The 19,239-nt window shown below is 39.4% G+C and overlaps 1 protein-coding gene across 4 annotated transcripts in view; it reads right to left on the reverse strand.

Moving 5' to 3' along the window:
- Positions 1-4,043: 4,043 nt before the first annotated feature.
- LOC135481095 (rap guanine nucleotide exchange factor 1-like) overlaps positions 4,044-19,239 on the reverse strand; it is a 97,060-nt gene continuing 81,864 nt past the window's right edge. For all 4 annotated transcript variants that reach the window (XM_064761029.1, XM_064761028.1, XM_064761027.1 and 1 more), the window contains 9 exons: positions 15,497-15,668; positions 14,689-14,877; positions 14,342-14,426; positions 13,568-13,662; positions 12,748-12,826; positions 11,447-11,548; positions 10,491-10,588; positions 7,447-7,578; positions 4,044-6,769 (listed from right to left, as the gene is read on the reverse strand). In XM_064761029.1, the coding sequence (XP_064617099.1) occupies positions 6,610-6,769; positions 7,447-7,578; positions 10,491-10,588; positions 11,447-11,548; positions 12,748-12,826; positions 13,568-13,662; positions 14,342-14,426; positions 14,689-14,877; positions 15,497-15,668 (1,112 nt within the window). In that variant the 3' untranslated portion in view covers positions 4,044-6,609. The remainder of the gene's footprint in view (positions 6,770-7,446; positions 7,579-10,490; positions 10,589-11,446; positions 11,549-12,747; positions 12,827-13,567; positions 13,663-14,341; positions 14,427-14,688; positions 14,878-15,496; positions 15,669-19,239) is intronic.

Here is a 19,239-nt window from a genome sequence, read left to right on the forward strand (position 1 = left end):
TCCATGCATACACACGGACACACGGCATTAACTCTCAATCCAAACTATTGTGGAAAGACATGTACAGGGCCCTGTCTCACGGAACTTCGTTAGTACCGAAAGTTGTTTAATTCGGGCGTTTTGGTCCTAAGTTATGCACGCGAGATCACTGGTCAATGGGGTTTGAACTGAGATAGTCTGGACCAGGTACTTAAACGTGCAGCCAGCGATCTTCTGTTACTTTATCTGAAATGACCTTAATAGGGTATTTACCTCTGTGTTCTCTCTGATCAGTTATTCAAATGCAGTTTGAGTTAAAGCATTCATACTGTAGTCTTACGGCCATATATGCTTTATGTTAAACTGGGACAAGCATTAAGACTTACCTATGTAATATGTAATGCAAACCATGTATATGTAATGGATTTCTCACCAGTCGCCTCACCTGGTATGAGCAGTCATGCATGGTTTAAGGCTTCAAAGAACCAAGTCTTCATGGGTATGTAATTTTTTTTTCTGAAACAGTAACCGCTACATCTTGGTTAAAGGCACAAAGGTTTCTTCATTTCAACTAAGAACAAGGGTTATGCCATTCACAGTATAGATACTGCGTTCGCAGAGTTGCCTGAATTTGCCATTAATAACATCGGGGGAGTCATAGTCCTATATCATCAGTGTATAGGTATTGTTATAGGTACAGATTGAATTCACATCCTGGCAGCTAGACCTATGCCTACATATTTTCTGGTATGAATTCCACTCTGTGCTGTAGTTGTTAAAGGGCAACCTTTATCACGCTCGAACCTGTTTTAAATATTCGTGTTTAGCAAAGATATCTATCCTAGACTCTCCACATAATATATTTTACCTAGACTCTTTGAATCCAGGACAAAAGCCCCGGCAGACAAAAATCCTCGCAGACAAAATGATGATACATTTCACCTGCACTTCATAGATAGCACACAGATGACAACAGTTTTCTGTCAGTTCACCTTTGCCACAGGAGTAGCAATAACAAAGGGTCCTGCGAATGTCGTGTACACATATCTCACCTTGCAGCGTTTGTTACATCCTGTGAGTTGTCTGGCAATCAACATCACAAATACAGCCGGAGAAGGTCTTTTGTTTAAAGGTGCTAGCTTTCCAATCGCCACGACGCTCGTGTGGCCCTTGATTCAGCCTAAATGTTCTTTGAAGAGCACTTATCTTCCACCAATACCCTGGGCATATCTTCCATTGTCTAATTAGGTGAACTATTATTGAGTTTAATGTTCAGCAACAAATAAATAAACAAATAAATAAATAAATATTATTACAGACATATTTTTCCAGACAGAGCAGTGACGACAGTGTGTTTAGTTGGTAAATATTCCTACACAACCAGGGAAATCCACTCTTGTCAATTGATCTCAGTTTGACAATGGATTTTGTTTCCTCGGTTGATGGTTTGAACTGTGGTTTGGATACTTTGCTTATTATTTATTCTAAATGTTCATGGAAATGCTTAAAGTAGAAAATGACACGTCTCTAAGCACCATGACTTAAGCACAAAAGCCATCCTTGGTGGAATTAAGACACCAGAGTGGCCGGGGTAAACCTCCGCCCTTTGGCATACATCGGTCTGGCAAACCTCTTGACTAAAAGATGCAGACACACCAAGAGTTGGGACTCGAGCCTCTGACCTAACTGGTCAGGGGCCGACCGACTGCCTCTTAAACAACGCGTCAGACTGATGAAAATCTGAGAATGAAGTAGCAATCATTAGACCATATCTGGCCCCGGGGTCACGAAGACATCTCAGACTTAGTCAAAATTTCAACCTCGTTTACAATTGTTATTTCTTATGTGACAATGTCAAACTATTGCTTTATCAACTTAAGCACTGGACATGTGGGAATCAATGGAAAGGAACATACCAAATTGAATGGTTGAAGTTTTGCCTTATAACTAAGATTGCTTCGTGATCCAGCGCCCTGGTCATCAGTATAATGATATGTACTGAGCAGCCAGTAAAAGTCACGAAAGACAAAGACAAAAAGTTTTCTTTTGATGGGATTCAAACGTTGTTTTATTTTCTTTGTACACCACTCTCTGCTGAGCTATAAGTTAATGACATGTTCAATGGGGGATGGGGAGGCTACGGTAAGAGAAACCAGTTTGTACAAATATTTACACGTGGGGAGTGGGAGTGGGGACAACACTTAGCTGTGTACAGGCGTACACACAACACAGACGAGGTATACATTACGGGAGATAAAACACTATCTTGGAACACATTCAAGGGTGAAAGTTTTGACCTCAAGGTCACGGCGAGAAGACACCGTATATAAGGACATCTAAGAGACTCTCACATCGTCATAACCAAATCTGAATATAATGCCGTTCTTTTGGGTGAATTGTTCTTTGCTCAGTGATATTCAGGAGATATTCCTTTACAAATATAGCTTCTTGAAAATCATGGCTACCATTCATGACGGAAGAGGTGTCTTCTGACCGCAAAAAGTCAAACTCTGTTCATATTAGATTACCTTCCAGAACTTCACGGTCAACTGAATTACCTTGAACAAAAACAACTTTCTTTTTAATGCACTACAGCCCACGCCTCGAGATCCTCTAGGAACTCCAGTCGGCAATACTTGTAACGATTTCATCCTAACACAAACACACCATTGAAAAAGCCAGATTATTTAAAGCAACACAAAGCGAACCGTTGCTTCTTTTGCTTTTTCACAAAAGCATACGAAGACCGCGCCGTTGTAAAGGCTTGCTCATCTGATAACGCCTTCGATTTACAGGAATTCGGTAAGGAGAGAGAATGTCAACACACAGGAACAATTTCTACCAAAGAGAACAACTTGCCACAACGGCGGACATGACAGTTAATTAGTGTTTTCCCCTAATTCTTGATTTCTACATCAGGATTGGTGATGATTATGTCCCATCTGGACTAACGATATACACCCCTTTAAATGACTGTCGAAAATCTGTGTATAAATGATTGTCACAAAGGCTGGATGTGAGTTGAACAGATGAAGCCAGCGTGTCAACACAGTGCGGATGGACAAACACAATCCGTCACATAACATATCCCAAAATACAGGTACAAATATGGCACTCATTGCCTTTGTTATTCAATTTTTGAACGATATCACCATTACGATCACAATCTTGCCAAAATCAGAATCACACTTGTCCTAACAGGGGCTTTATTAATGAAGTGAACCATGCTGCAAGATGGAGCGTACAATGTGCCTAATGTGGCTTGCATGTTTGACAAGGTCCATAGAACAGGACATGAAACAAAAGATTGACACAAAGAAAATGGAAGGTTTGTCTTGGCACATTTGTTCTTTAAAAAACAATCTGTCGAGCATGACACAAGTGTATCTGGGACAAAATTAAGACAGGTACCATATCGACACCAATATCCATAATAAGATGTTCATCTTATCCAAAAAATGTCAGTCCGAGTTTTCAAACACGTGGCAGTACAATTCCCCTAAATAAGCTTTCGTTTTGGTGAAAGCACAATGGTGAGACTTCAGCTCGCCACTGATAAGTCAACAACAACAACGCAGATGTCCACACTAACAATGGGAGTTCTGAGTTCCCTAACAATGCATAATAATGTTGCCTGAATCGTTTGCAATTTGGCCTGATACACCAGTGAATCAATAGTTACTACTGTAGAGTTCTCTTATCCTTGCAAAAAGTTTGGACACCTATCCTACTGGAAAAATTTTGCAATATAAATGTTGACGCCGTGAGTTAATCTTTAAGCTAACCTGCCGAAGTTTGCCGATTCTTGATATCATACCGGTCTACGTTTTACATTTCACATTCAGCCTTATTTTTCATGCGGTCATCTTTTGGCCACAAGTTATAACTCTTCCCCCAAGTAAAACATTGGTAACATTTTAGTTAGGTTACAATGGGTTTCTACCTCCCTCCATAAAACCTAGACAATGTCGAAAACAAACTGCTGCACAACCTTTCTAAGGTTGCAATCTTTGGAAAACACTGTTCTGTCCTTTTTGGCAACTTTTTCACAATTCCATTAGATGTAATAGGTATGATAAATGACAATTCGCAAAAAGATTTTAGAAACGACAACAAAGAGGCACATTCCAGGCAAAATAGCATAAGCAAATATCAAGTGAATAGGTCACTTTATGAAAGGTACAAAATCACTGAGAATAATTGTCTACCATACCGTACTGAGTCTATGATACACAATAAACACAGTTTTTGCAAAATATACATATAAAAAGGCGATTCAATTCCATAGGTCAGGTCTTCAATAAATACAAATGTGTACAATTCATCCAAGAACAATTACATTGCTGTTAATAACGATTTTATGTATTCTTGTGAGAAGTCCATCTAGTAACTTCCCTGACCGCAAGTACATGTGACAACTCATCTTCCACAACTGCAATAAATTAAAAGAGTCCAAAATGACCAGTTATACAAAAGGGCACATTTCAACTTTTCCTTTCGTTTTCTCCAGCCCCAAGTACCCGGTAAGATGTTGATCTGCGCCACCACATTGTTCCATGTACAAAATAACCATATTACTAGATCTGAGACCTTTCATCCCATTCTTCCCAGCTTAGCTTCCAGAAATACAAAGTTAATGTGGGAGCTAAGCTGTGAAGAGTCGTGGCCAACCGATCTCAGAGCTACCATATTACCTACTACATACAGGTCAGTCCATTAAACTTGATATTTACATTGGCGTCATTATCATCAGGAAGGAAGCATTTTAACAGCTTCTTCCCGAATTGTTAGATTGACATTCTACTTCCATGGTCTACAGAATTCATATTCGTGTGCACCTGTACATTCCTCAACAAATGCATTTCCACACCCCAAACTAACATAAATTTCATTAACCAATGATAAGGCTAGTATGTACTATACTGTAATGTATAAGAATGAAATATGAAAGTTAATACGAGAATTGAAAATAAAATTTAACGATGATGTTCACTATCTGATCCTACATCAACTTGTTGTCATTCTTGGAGCAAAGCTTAAGAAATCCATTTTTTGAGTTATTACTCAAGTGCATACGTGAATGAATTCATTGCTGTCCATATTTTCAGTCAGTAGTCACGGGTGGGTACTTTATAAACAAGTTACACATCGTCAACATGTTTTAGGCTTGTCAACATATTCCATAAGTACACAAAACATGTATCTGGACGTTGACAAATTGGCAAGAACTACACCCTGACAAACGTACATCAAGAAATGTTGTCCTAATGTCACAGTACAGCAGTTGATTGTTCCTAGACACAAGAAAGCATGAAACGGAAATGTGATTTTGCTCCACTGTTTGCAATGATAATTTGCTTATATATGTATACATGTATATGTGTACAAGCAGTGCCAGCTTGTGAACACAGAAGTGCACTAATGGACAATTTGTGCTGACACAGATGTATACAGAAGAGAAGTGTGCAGGCACACTAGTCTGTAGATACCTACTTGCAAGATGACTTGAGCATGGAATAAGCATTACTTTGTAACTTACACTATCAGGGACCCCATAATTAGGTGAGAACAGCTGAGAAGTGAGCACGTAGCCTATCTGTGGGATCAGTTTGCAAGGCCTCCAAGTATTATGCATTGGATAAATTGTGACAACAAAACAAAAACAACCAATAACATGGGAAGAAATATAAGGAAATGGCAAAACTAGAATTCGTATTTGTGCTTTGATAAAATACCACATTTTGTACAAACGTAAAAATGAGACAAATATATGAAACAAAAGAAAGGAAGAGATGTATGACAACAGCCGACTACAGGAGGTATATAAAGTTACATTAGAGCCAGAGATCAATTTACTTTGTTTTTGCTTTAGGAAAGTAGAAAAGTGCTTCCCACATAGTGCATCTTAATGACAAACCTGTAGTGTGAACAATACTATTAATAACACTGCCATGGACTTGACTCGTTTCTTGCCCATAGGACATTTGACTCTTACCTTTCTCTTTCTGGATAAGAAGAGCTAAATTTTAAAAATAGCTACACTACTAGTTGATACACAGGCAACACTTAAACAGGGTATTATTCAAGAAAGAGGTAAATTTAAGTGTAGAAAAAGATCAGTAGTCTAAAATCAAAAAGGCATCCATTTATTTCCTGCCCAAAGAGTAGAGTGAAAGAAGGCAAAGGTACTAGTGCTGACAGCCTGCTTTCGCTCTCATATTAACTAACATGGGGGGTAATACCCCGTACACTAACACCAGCATGCACGCAAATTGTAAAAAAAAAAAAAAGGAAAAAAAAAAAAATTCAACAAACTAAAACTTTGTGTAAAATAATACCAAATTACACAACGTAACATCACAGATACTTTGTTTAAAAAAAAATCTTAATTGCAAAACTGGACAAAAATTGCTTTTGTCCACAAAAACTGTACAAGACTGCTAAATAATTCAGGCTTTTGGAGGCTGAAGGCATGAAAACAGTTTTCTGTCTTTGAAAATTCAGCCAACTTGAACACAACTTAAAACGTCAAGCTAGGCATTGGGGATATGTCACATGGCTAACTGTGACACCCCAAATGAACTGACTGAGCACCGATGATGATATTAGCATGGATTGTCTCTTGGTCCATTAAGAGGCTTTTGCTTCTTCCGTAGACTCCACTTTTTTCTTCACTCCACCACGTGGCTTGATTTTCTCAGAGATCTGCCATAACGTCTCTTCACTGTGATAATCGTCAAAGTTGTTGAAAACAGACAGGACCTTTTCGCTTCTCTTTATAGGATAATTACTGCAAACAAAACAATGTAATAATAATGAAGTTGTAAACGTTTCACAAGCTTTCAATCCAAATACTGCGATCATTATGAGGCAATTGTTATTATTTCTATTGAACCCATATACAACTATGAGTCTTATGAAGTATAAACAACAATGTGATGTTTGTAGTTACAGAGGTACACCAGAACAATTTGATTTGATGGTTATCTGAGCTCCATCTCAATAATTTTTCAATCAATGTTATGGGTGAGGGAAACTTGGAGTGCCAGGGGACATCTGTCCACCTATGTCAAGTTACTGACAAACTTTCCCTTGTGTGATGTACAGATTTTTGCATCATATTGGTGGAAACCAAGTTGTCTTCAATAAACTTTAGAGTGTGCAAATAGCCACACGAGTATTGTGAATCACTTATTGTCACCCGTGTCCTACGAGCAACGACCAGAACAATAATTTATTTATTTACTTCATTGGGGGTTTACGCTGTACTCAACAAAACATTTCACTTATACAATGACTGCTGGCATTATCATGGACAGGGAACAGTGAAGAGTCTGTGGGAAACCCACAACCATCTGCAGGTTGCTGCCAAACCTTCCCGGCATAAACTGGACCTGAACTCATACCAGCACAATAAATGAGTGAGTATTAAATTTGGTGGCTTGGTCGTTAGCTGATAGTACTGACCATTTCTTGAAGCGCCTCATGTTGTCTAGTATATTGAACTGCTGCCAGCGTTTAGCAAAGTTGATGCTGCCGTCGGCCAGATAATCAGGATTCCCAATGTTTATAAAAGTCAGATCTTGTAAGATTAAGCCTCTGGAATAAACAAAACAGAAAAGTCAGATCTCGCAAGACAAAACCTCTGCAGTAAACAAAACAGAGAAGTCAGATCTTGCAAGACAAAACCTCTGCAATAAACAAAACTGAAAAGTCAGATCTTGTAAGATGAAACCTCTGCAATAAACAGACAGACGTATTCAGTAACTAAAACATTACATGTACCTCTATGAATTCAACCCATTCTTTCTGTTTTCAGAACAAAACACCAGGATAAAAGTATACATACATATACTGTAAATATCTGAAATGGAGTTTAAAAAGCCTGTCCTGTCTTTGTGATGTGGGACAACACATATACTGCAGTTTACAGTAAATAAAACGGTACCAATGAGAAAATCGATCAATAAGGCATGAGGTATCTATAATCCGAGAATGCAGCAGTTTCTATTTCTGTCACCCATATCCCTGTTTGTCTTGTACACATACCTGTGCATGTATGTGGGTGGAACACAAGACATGACAAACCATGTTCCTGGTCTGCCTTGTACACATACCTGTACATGCATGTGAGTGGAACACAAGAGATGAGAAACCATGTACCTGGTTTGCCTTGTACACATACCTGTACATGTATGTGGGTGGAACACAAGAGATGAGAAACCATGTTCCTGGTTTGTCTTGTACACATACCTGTGCATGTATGTGGGTGGAACACAAGAGATGAGAAACCATGTTCCTGGTTTGCTTTGTACACATACCTGTACATGTATGTGAGTGGAACACAAGAGATGAGAAACCATGTACCTGGTTTGCCTTGTACACATACCTGTACATGTAGGTGGGTGGAACACAAGAGATGAGAAACCATGTTCCCGATTTGCCTTGTACACATACCTGTCTATGTATGTGGATGGAACACAAGAGATGAGAAACCATGTTCCTGGTTTGCCTTGTACACATACCTGTGCATGTATGTGGGTGGAACACAAGAGATGAGAAACCATGTTCCTGGTTTGCCTTGTACACATACCTGTACATGTATGTGAGTGGAACACAAGAGATGAGAAACCATGTTCCTGGTTTGCCTTGTACACATACCTGTACATGTATGTGGGTGGAACACAAGAGATGAGAAACCATGTTCCTGGTTTGCTTTGTGCACATACCTGTACATGTATGTGGGTGGAACACAAGAGATGAGAAACCATGTTCCTGGTTTGTCTTGTGCACATACCAGTGCATGTATGTGGGTGGAACACAAGAGATGAGAAACCATGTTCCTGGTTTGCTTTGTACACATACCTGTACATGTATGTGAGTGGAACACAAGAGATGAGAAACCATGTTCCTGGTTTGCCTTGTACACATACCTGTACATGTAGGTGGGTGGAACACAAGAGATGAGAAACCATGTTCCTGGTTTGCCTTGTACACATACCTGTACATGTAGGTGGGTGGAACACAAGAGATGAGAAACCATGTACCTGGTTTGCCTTGTACACATACCTGTACATGTAGGTGGGTGGAACACAAGAGATGAGAAATCATGTACCTGGTTTGCCTTGTACACATACCTGTGCATGTATGTGGGTGGAACACAAGAGATGAGAAACCATATCCCTGTTTGTCTTGTACACATACCTGTGCATGTAGGTGGGTGGAACACAAGAGATGAGAAACCATGTTCCTGGTTTGCCTTGTACACATACCTGTACATGTAGGTGGGTGGAACACAAGAGATGAGAAACCATGTTCCTGGTTTGCCTTGTACACATACCTGTGCATGTATGTGGGTGGAACACAAGAGATGAGAAACCATATCCCTGTTTGTCTTGTACACATACCTGTGCATGTATGTGAGTGGAACACAAGAGATGAGAAACCATGTACCTGATTTGCCTTGTACACATACCTGTACATGTAGGTGGGTGGAACACAAGAGATGAGAAACCATGTTCCCGATTTGCCTTGTACACATACCTGTACATGTATGTGGATGGAACACAAGAGATGAGAAACCATGTTCCTGGTTTGCCTTGTACACATACCTGTGCATGTATGTGGGTGGAACACAAGAGATGAGAAACCATGTTCCTGGTTTGCCTTGTACACATACCTGTACATGTATGTGAGTGGAACACAAGAGATGAGAAACCATGTTCCTGGTTTGCCTTGTACACATACCTGTACATGTATGTGGGTGGAACACAAGAGATGAGAAACCATGTTCCTGGTTTGCTTTGTACACATACCTGTACATGTATGTGGGTGGAACACAAGACATGAGAAACCATGTTCCTGGTTTGTCTTGTGCACATACCAGTGCATGTATGTGGGTGGAACACAAGAGATGAGAAACCATGTTCCTGGTCTGCCTTGTACACATACCTGTACATGCATGTGGGTGGAACACAAGAGATGAGAAACCATGTTCCTGGTTTGCCTTGTACACATACCTGTACATGTATGTGGGTGGAACACAAGAGATGAGAAACAATGTTCCTGGTTTGCTTTGTACACATACCTGTACATGTATGTGGGTGGAACACAAGAGATGAGAAACCATGTTCCTGGTTTGCCTTGTACACATACCTGTACATGTATGTGGGTGGGACACAAGACATGAGAAACCATGTTCCTGGTTTGCCTTGTACACACACTTGTGCATGTATGTGGGTATAACACAAGAGATGAGAAACCATGTTCCTGGTTTGCCTTGTACACATACCTGTACATGTGTGTGGGTGGAACACAAGAGATGAGAAACTATGTTCCTGGTTTGCCTTGTACACATACCTGTACATGTATGTGGGTGGAACACAAGAGATGAGAAACCATGTTCCTGGTTGCTTTAACATGGCGCATCCCATGGCCCCATATGAATTCCAGATTAAAAATGGATTTATAGAGTTACCAGGCACATCAGAAAAAACCTTGTTTCTACTCACATGTATGGTATACATGGTGGCTCTGTCTCAGCCAAGGCTTGACGGTATGCCCTGAATGACGAGGAACTGTCTATCAGCTGACAGAACTCCTTCAAGGCCTGAAAACACAACAGATTAGGGATCACGGTCATGGAATAAGTCACACAGTTAACATGTTTAAAAGTGTCACAATATCTACCGGACATCCCGTGACAGATGGATGCCCTGGATACATGTTTTATGGATGGTCGATGTAATGTGGGTCACACCAGGATCTGACTTAGGATCTTGACAGTCCAAGTTCAGCACTCTACCAACTGGGCTAAAGGAAGTCCAGCTAGATACTTCTAGCAAAAGCACTGGAAAGCTGCTTCCCTTACTAATATATCTAGTCAATGAATTTGACTTGATTAAAATTTACGAAAAACTGTTTTATCAGCTTTGAAGGAGCCGAAATCTTAATTTTGAACTCAAGTTCCGCACACAAGTATTATGACAAATGCAATGTATCACAGTACAATGTATCATGGTGCAATGTATCACAGTGCAATATATCACAGTGCAATATATCACAGTGCAATATATCACAGTGCAATGTATCACAGTAAAATATATCACAGTGCAATGTATCATAGTGCAATGTATCACAGTGCAATGTATCACTGTGTAATGTATCACTGTGCAATGTATCACAGTGCCATGTATGCAGCAATAATATTGGAATCGGGCAAGGTTTAAATTTGACCTACATGTACCTAAAGATAGTTGGAACATTCTACATTCCAAACAAACCTAAAAACACCAATCTAAGATCAACAGGACTTTCAGAGTTAGGTAAAATAAACAGTTTAGTTATGAACAAAATTCTTGCCATCGGCCATTTTCTATTTACAGCTACTTAACCTTAAAATTTTTGTTTTTTTGTTTTTGGCAAGAGAAACAAAGCACAACAAATGTAGCCTTGTCTGGCTGCTTACCTCCATATTCTGTTTCTGCCACTCTAATCTCCGCACAGGTGCCGAGTCCAGGGCTGAGAGAATTGCCAGGTAAGAGTTAAAGTTACTGATCTTCCGTAAATGCTGCAGACCAAAAAAAAAGGTAAATGAATATAACAGATGCCTTAAATTAACATTATACACTTGCACCATGCAGTTAAAACTGAGAAATTCTGTTGTGCAAATTGCATCAATGCAAATCAACCCAATCAATAAATGCTTTTAATGTTCATAATAAAACCTTATACCAGTAGGTACATATACATGTAGGGTCAAGTGGATGTGAATAAAACAACAGTATAAAAATATTTTCTTATAATTCCTGAATAATGAAGGTAGAATTCATCTAATTCTATTTTTAAACAACATAAAAATGTTTCAACTTGAACATTCCTAGCAACTTTCTGCTAGAGAACATTCACGGTAACTTTCTGCTGGAGAACATTCAGGGCAATTTTCTGCTGGAGAATAATCACGGTAACTTTCTGCTGGAGAACATTCAGGGCAATTTTCTGCTAGAGAACATTTAGAGCAACTTTTTGCTGGAGGACATTCAGGGCAATTTTCTGCTAGAGAACATTTAGGGCAACTTTCTGCTGGAGAACATTCAGGGCAATTTTCTGCTGGAGGACATTCTGGGCAACTTTCTGCTGGAGAACATTCAGGGCAACTTTCTGCTAGAGAACATTTAGGGCAACTTTCTGCTGGAGAACATTCAGGGCAACTTTCTGCTAGAGAACAATCAGGGCAATTTTCTGCTAGAGAACATTTAGGGCAACTTTCTGCTGGAGAACATTCAGGGCAACTTTCTGCTGGAGAACAATCAGGGCAACTTTCTGCTGGAGAACATTCAGGGCAACTTTCTGCTGGAGAACAATCAGGGCAACTTTCTGCTGGAGGACATTCAGGGCAACTTTCTGCTGGAGGACATTCAGGGCAACTTTCTGCTGGAGAACATTCAGGGCAACTTTCTGCTAGAGAACATTTAGGGCAACTTTCTGCTGGAGAACATTCAGGGCAACTTTCTGCTGGAGAACATTCAGGGCAACTTTCTGCTGGAGAACAATCAGGGCAACTTTCTGCTGGAGGACATTCAGGGCAACTTTCTGCTGGTGAACATTCAGTGCAACTTTCTGCTGGAGGACATTCTGTGCAACTTTCTGCTGGAAGGCATTCTGGGCAACTTTCTGCTGGTGAACATTCAGTGCAACTTTCTGCTGGAGAACATAGTCCAGCTTGATAATATAATAATTTCTCCACAATATCTGAGAGTGTGCACTTACCCTCATGATTTTAATAAATTTCATCAAGTACTTCTCCCTGTCTTTGGCTTCTTCCTGGACTAAAATCTTTGTGCGACACCTGGCAGAAGAACGGTGAAAGGTCAAACAGTTAATTTGCTTTTTTCATAATGTACAATGATTAACGTTTCAAGATATAGTTACATGTGACAGAACAAAGGTGAAATGTTTATTTTGCTTTTTTTTTCAAACTATAATGAACAACATTTTAACATGCAGTTACCAGCAAACCAATGCTCCATTCACACTGCAGCTTCATTGGCCAAGGGCTGCTCTGAATCTGCAGAAAATTCACAAAGAGCTGGTCTTGAGAATTTTGCGCTTTAATATAGGAGAGTGGTCGGGTTTATGGGAAGGGGCAAACACCATAGTACACCAAGTACATGCACCTGTTGTACCTGCTAACTTCAAACTGCAGCCAAAATAGCGAGAACCAGAAAAGATGGTTGGTGAATCAACTCCAAACTCACTTGGTGAATCAACTCCAAACTCACTTGGTGAATCAATTCCAAACTCACTTGGTGAATCAACTCCAAACTCACTTGGTGAATCAACTCCAAACTCACTTGGTGAATCAATTCCAAACTCACTTGGTGAATCAATTCCAAACTCACTTGGTGAATCAATTCCAAACTCACTTGATGAATCAGCTCTCAAAGCGCAGTCTAATGGGTTAACTTGATTTCAGCTCACAGCTTTATAAGTGGTCATTTTTATGGATTTACAAATCCCGGAACATCTTATGGATGTACAGTAACATTTTTACATCAGTTCCAGGTAATAAACTGTCACCTTAACTTACCAGTATGACATTTTGTTGAAGTGTTCAGTAAACAAAGTCAGGTTGGGACTAAGCTCCTCTGATTGTTCTTTGGCCCAGAGTAAAACTTCAGGAATCTGGTGATGACAACAACAACAAGTCTATCATCAATAATACGTACAAGCATTTAGTCCTTCTATCACACGAGTTCCATGCAATGCTGAACAATCTATATGTGTTTCTGAAACAACAGTAGTCAGATCGGAGAAGGAAAGGATTTGAACCTCGTCAGCTGGGTGAGAACACCGTCTGTTCACGGTGATGGACCTTGCCAATGAGAACTGAATTTGAGCCTTGTCAGTTGGGCGAGAACACTGTCTGTGGACGGCGATGGACCGTGCCAACGAGAGCTGGATTTGAGCCTCCTCAGTTGGGTGAGAACACTGTCTGTGGACGGCGATGGACCGTGCCAACGAGAGCTGGATTTGAGCCTCCTCAGTTGGGTGAGAACACTGTCTGTCCACTGTGATGGTCCGTGCCGATGAGAGCTGGATTTGAAACTCCTGGCTACACAGACCAGGGATTGGAGGTCCACAGCCATGTGCGCATTGGCACATTAAGTTCACGTTGGCAGTCAGGGCTGTCAGCAATAAGCTACTTACCCTGTGATCAGTGCATGTCAATTTAAATGTCCCACTACAATGCCCATGAATTGTTATGTAATATTTTTGTAATCAGATAGAAAAATGAGGTACGCTATAAAACAAATAAACACAAGATATATAGCTCTAAAGCAGACAAACAATATTGACTGACCTCAATTTTCTGGAAAAGTGTTGCGTCCATAAGTGTCATTTGTTCTGCCAAATCATGGGACTTAAACTGCAACAAGTCTGGAGGGCTGGAGACAGAAAGTGAAAGTAATAAACACATTTGACCTACATGTATATGGCTAGAAGGGCATCGACAACTCTCAAATAAAGTAACACACATAATCACATCAAGAATTGGTACTGGACTAGACGGAGGGCTATGACACAAATGAGAGAAATGTAACAATTTCGAGTCACCTGAACTCAGACTGCGACACAAACTACCACATCCATCCAGCAATTATGTGAAAGGGAGACAACTCTGCTTAAGCCCAATTTTCAACAACTTACTGTGTTGAGATACTCTTTGATGAAAGAAGATGAACTAGCTTGCTGGCCTCCTGGGCTTTCTTTCGCGCTTCGCACTTTTCGATGATTTTCCTCCGTAATAACCTAGCTAGCATTAACTCCCCTTGGCACAGCAGTTCAAAGACAAGGTCCATCATGCGTTGTATAATACTGTCATCAAGTTCTGTAGAACTGAAAGCCAACAACAAGACTCATGAGCCAATGTGATGTGACACATGTTGAGGAAATAGCATATTTTACTCATCCCGGCTGCACTTGGGAAGGTCTGTCAGCAACCTGCAGATGGTCGTGGGCTTCCCCCGGGCCCTGCCCAGTTTCCACCCACCATAGTGCTGGCTGCCGTCGAATTAGTGAAATATTCTTGAGTATGTTGTAAAACACCAATCAAATAAATAAATAAATAAATATTTTACTTGTGTCTTCAGTAAACTTTAGATGTGGCTTACTTGATGAGTTATTTCTAAATTAGTATCATATAACCAATTTGAGTCACAGTTTGCTTTCATGTCACTTTAACATCGATGATCAACCATCAACCAGCCGCACGTAACTATACCTATCCAGAGATGAATTTTTTTTTTTGGCAATACCTCAGCAAACTCTTCACGACAAACTTTCTAAGCCAGAGCTGAATTCGAAAACGACGTTTAAATATGATACATGTACATGTATGTGAAAAGGGTACAGATTCTGTGACAAAAAATAGGATTTAATTCAAATTTTACTTCTCTTTAAGTATATCTTAAATATTATCATGTAAACAAAATGACGTGTTAAAAACACAACTTACCTCAACTCGTCAATAATGCGTACAAGCAGTGAGAATGCGTTGCGCGAGGCGCGCTTCTTGTGATCACTGCAATGGTGGAACTTGTGGAACCTGTAGAGGAGTTTGTCTATCAGCTCTCTAGGGGAGATAAATGTTCTGTAAGTTGTCAGGAAGGCCTCCTGGTACATCAGGTCTGAAAGCACAAGTTGTCCCCCTTTGTTAAGGCACTCACAAAAACAATCTGGCTGCTGGTTGGAGGGGGGAAAGGTGTGGGGTGGTAAACGCAGCAAAGAGTTCAGGGAAGATGGCATCTGGCTGGATTCATACCCATAATATGTGCAATACTCTGTCTGAGGAAGGCATTGGTGCAGTTTATTGCAGCAGCAATGAGAATACCTACACGTAGAAAGGTATAATTAAATTATGTGCTTTCAACAACCACTTTTTATTCTTTCAGTCGTTTTCCAGGTAAGGTATTTTCTATTTTTTTCACTATGACATTTAGGACTGTTCATTTCTTATGTTAATGCAGTGTGATACTAGATATCGAGGTAAAGTCATTTATGATTTCAAAACATTTGTAAATTAACAACTTTGGGTGTCTATATAGGGAAAGGTAAGTTATCAAGCCAAATAGACATACACTTTAATAAGGCCATGCACAACAGCTGCACTGCACAAGCAGTGCACTTTGAGCAAGCAGCTTTAACAGCATCAAGATGTCATATCTCATGCAACTTCACACATGTACACATAACATATTCCCCAGACATGTCAAACTGTAGGATGGGCTGGTAACTAGTATTCACAAATCCGGTTATACTGACAAGACAGCATAGAGAATGAAAAATGACTTTGTGTGATTGCAAACCATGTAGTCTTACATGTAGCACATGTAAACATTTGCATTAATAACCCGCATGCCAAACCCCCACCTAACCACCACGCCAATACCTCACAGCTCTTCCATTAACAGATTACCAGAGCCAAATATAACATCTTTAAAGCAGAAGAAAACATAAAAATGATGCCAAAATCACATGAAAGACCGTCAAAACTTATTGGCAAATATGGTCTTTATATGGTAATTTTTTATGATTTTTTTTTTCAGGAGAAAAGGGCATTTGAAGACATTTTTGTATGGTTTGTATTTTGAACTGCCTTTTGGTATTTATCGTCATTGCATAATAATGTTCTAAATAAGGATGTGATGCTTGTCTAATAAATTTATATGAATATAAATTTGTTGTTTATATCCAAACATATGCATTTAACCTAAATTATGACAATAATTATGAATATATTAAAAACATAAACTTGATCAAAATCCAGGTTTAACACATCTGACCAAATTCTAGTGCAAATATATTTATGACACCCCTGTTACATCCTCATTTGTAACAGTAGACAATGACTTTGTGGACCAAAATTAGCCCCAAATACCCATCATACAAAAATTATTTTCCATTGATTATTTTCTCTTAAGAAAAAAAATGAGAAAAAAAATATTGAAGACCACATTTACGACTAACTTCTCACACTCTTTCATCTGAACTTGATGTAATTTTATGTTTTCTCCACTGTAAAATCCACACCACACACATGTACCCTCATGTGGACATACATATCAGCACTACACACTTCCTCCCATTTCCTCAGACAACCTGGAAGCTAGAGACCATGTGACCTTTTCAACCACGGACAGCACAGGCTAAAAAACATGCCCGCCTAATGCCCATTTTTGAATTGCTGTTGGTTCTAGTGTATTTGTTAGGTGTGTATAATTTTCAACTTTCCAGATAGTCTGAGTATTTCTGTAGAGCTTATGCTATGTTTTTTTTTTGGACAAACAGGGTTTACTGGTTGCTGATGGACTGGCAAACATGGGCCTTTTTCCCTATGCTTCAACATGGCCATTTTGTTTTCGCTCATGCCAGTGCCATCACATGATCTCCAACTTCCGATCTCTAACTTTGCTAGCAGTCTGGTCTGTGAAATCTGCTATTAATTATGAAGAGTTCTAATCTCCCACCCTCACCTCCACCCACACCCCACCTGTAGCTCATTCCACTAAAGTACTGGTTTAGCCATAGATTTTTAGCTCTTGACCAATAAGGACGCAAGCATCAATCAAATAAATGCAAATAAAAGCATAAAAAGCGCTGCCTTTTATGTGATCTGGGGATAGTGTTTGGTGGCGTAGTGGGTAGTAGGCTAGCGCAGCACAGTGACCTCAATGTGATCACTGTGAGCAAATGCTGGTTTTCACCATGTTCATACAATGGAAGGTTCACTAGCAACCTGCGAATGGTCGTGGGTTCCCCCTTGGGTCTGTCAAGTTTCCTCCCACCTTAATGCTTTCTGCTGTCATATAAGTGAGACATTCTTGACATCAATGAATTAACAAATAAAACAGTGTTTAGTGCCTTCTTGCGCTGCACAATGTATTTAATATTATCAGGTTTAGATATACTGTACTAGTATCAAAATATCAAAATACACCAAAAATAACTTCTTACTTCACAGTGGGATAACTAAATAATCTGACACATTTTAGAGTACATCAATCTACTAAATGGAGTACTTTTGTAAAGTTTCATTTTAATAGTACTTTCTATGTTGTATGTTTTCCTTCATTTTCCTTCCTCACACATTCCATTTTCCCCTGCATATTTCAGTCCAATTTCTAGCACAACAATTGATGTAACATCTACACTCACATAATGAGTAAAGTATATTTCCAGCTAACAATAAATCAGCATGCAAAACACACAAAAAGCTTGAGAAATGCATAACACCACTGAGACATCACATATTCATAAAAAAATGAATTACCATTATTAAAACAGATAGAACATGCTGTTTTCTATGGTGGCTGGGTAAAAGAGCTATATATGTGATGATGGAAAGTGTTTTCTAAGGCTACAAGTCATCTAATTGACAGAAGCATAGACTTATACATGTAAGACAAGGATATACTTCAGGACATAGACAGATAGATTGCTGATTCAGTAGATCTAAAACACAACTGCTAGGCTAATGTTGTCGACTTTTCTGACATCTGGTGCCAACAGCACACCTACGTCTGGTCATTTTTTTTTTCAGAAATGAGGTCGAAAATGTTATTTTAGGCAACATGGCAATGAAAAGAAATAAACTATGCTGTATGGTAGCTTGCTAAATGCGCTTAACATGTGATAATGCATGTGTTCTATTTGGAGAAAATGTCATTTTAGGCCACATGGCAATGAAAAGAAATAAACTATGCTGTATGGTAGCTTGCTAAATGCGCTTAACATGTGATAATGCAAGTGTTCTATTTGGAGAAAATGTCATTTTAGGCCACATGATTTTGAGACCACTTATGACAAATTAATGCATGGAAATTTTGTGACATGAATCCTGGTGTGCTCATTACAATCAAGATAAGATGTCACCTTACTGAGAGTGAATAAATGCTATTCTTCCCTTCATTTTCCCGAGAGAGTTGTTTTCTTTCTTGTTTATTTCCTTTTTTTTTTGCTAGTCTACAAATTCTCACACTCGGTAGATGATATTCACAAATTTGCCATCGTTTGTCCTATTTTCTTTCTAGTTTATAGTACAGCCTATGCTGACAGTTTCATCAGTCTTCTGACTCTCTGCAAAAACTGCTTGTTTTTCTCCTGTAGAATTGCACGGATCACTACAATAACAACAACAACAACACACCTGTCGTGTCACTAAACTGAAAAACCAAAACTAGGATGAAGAAAAAGTCTAAA

This window comes from Liolophura sinensis, chromosome 13, assembly GCF_032854445.1.
Source record: "Liolophura sinensis isolate JHLJ2023 chromosome 13, CUHK_Ljap_v2, whole genome shotgun sequence".
Taxonomy (NCBI): domain Eukaryota; kingdom Metazoa; phylum Mollusca; class Polyplacophora; order Chitonida; family Chitonidae; genus Liolophura; species Liolophura sinensis.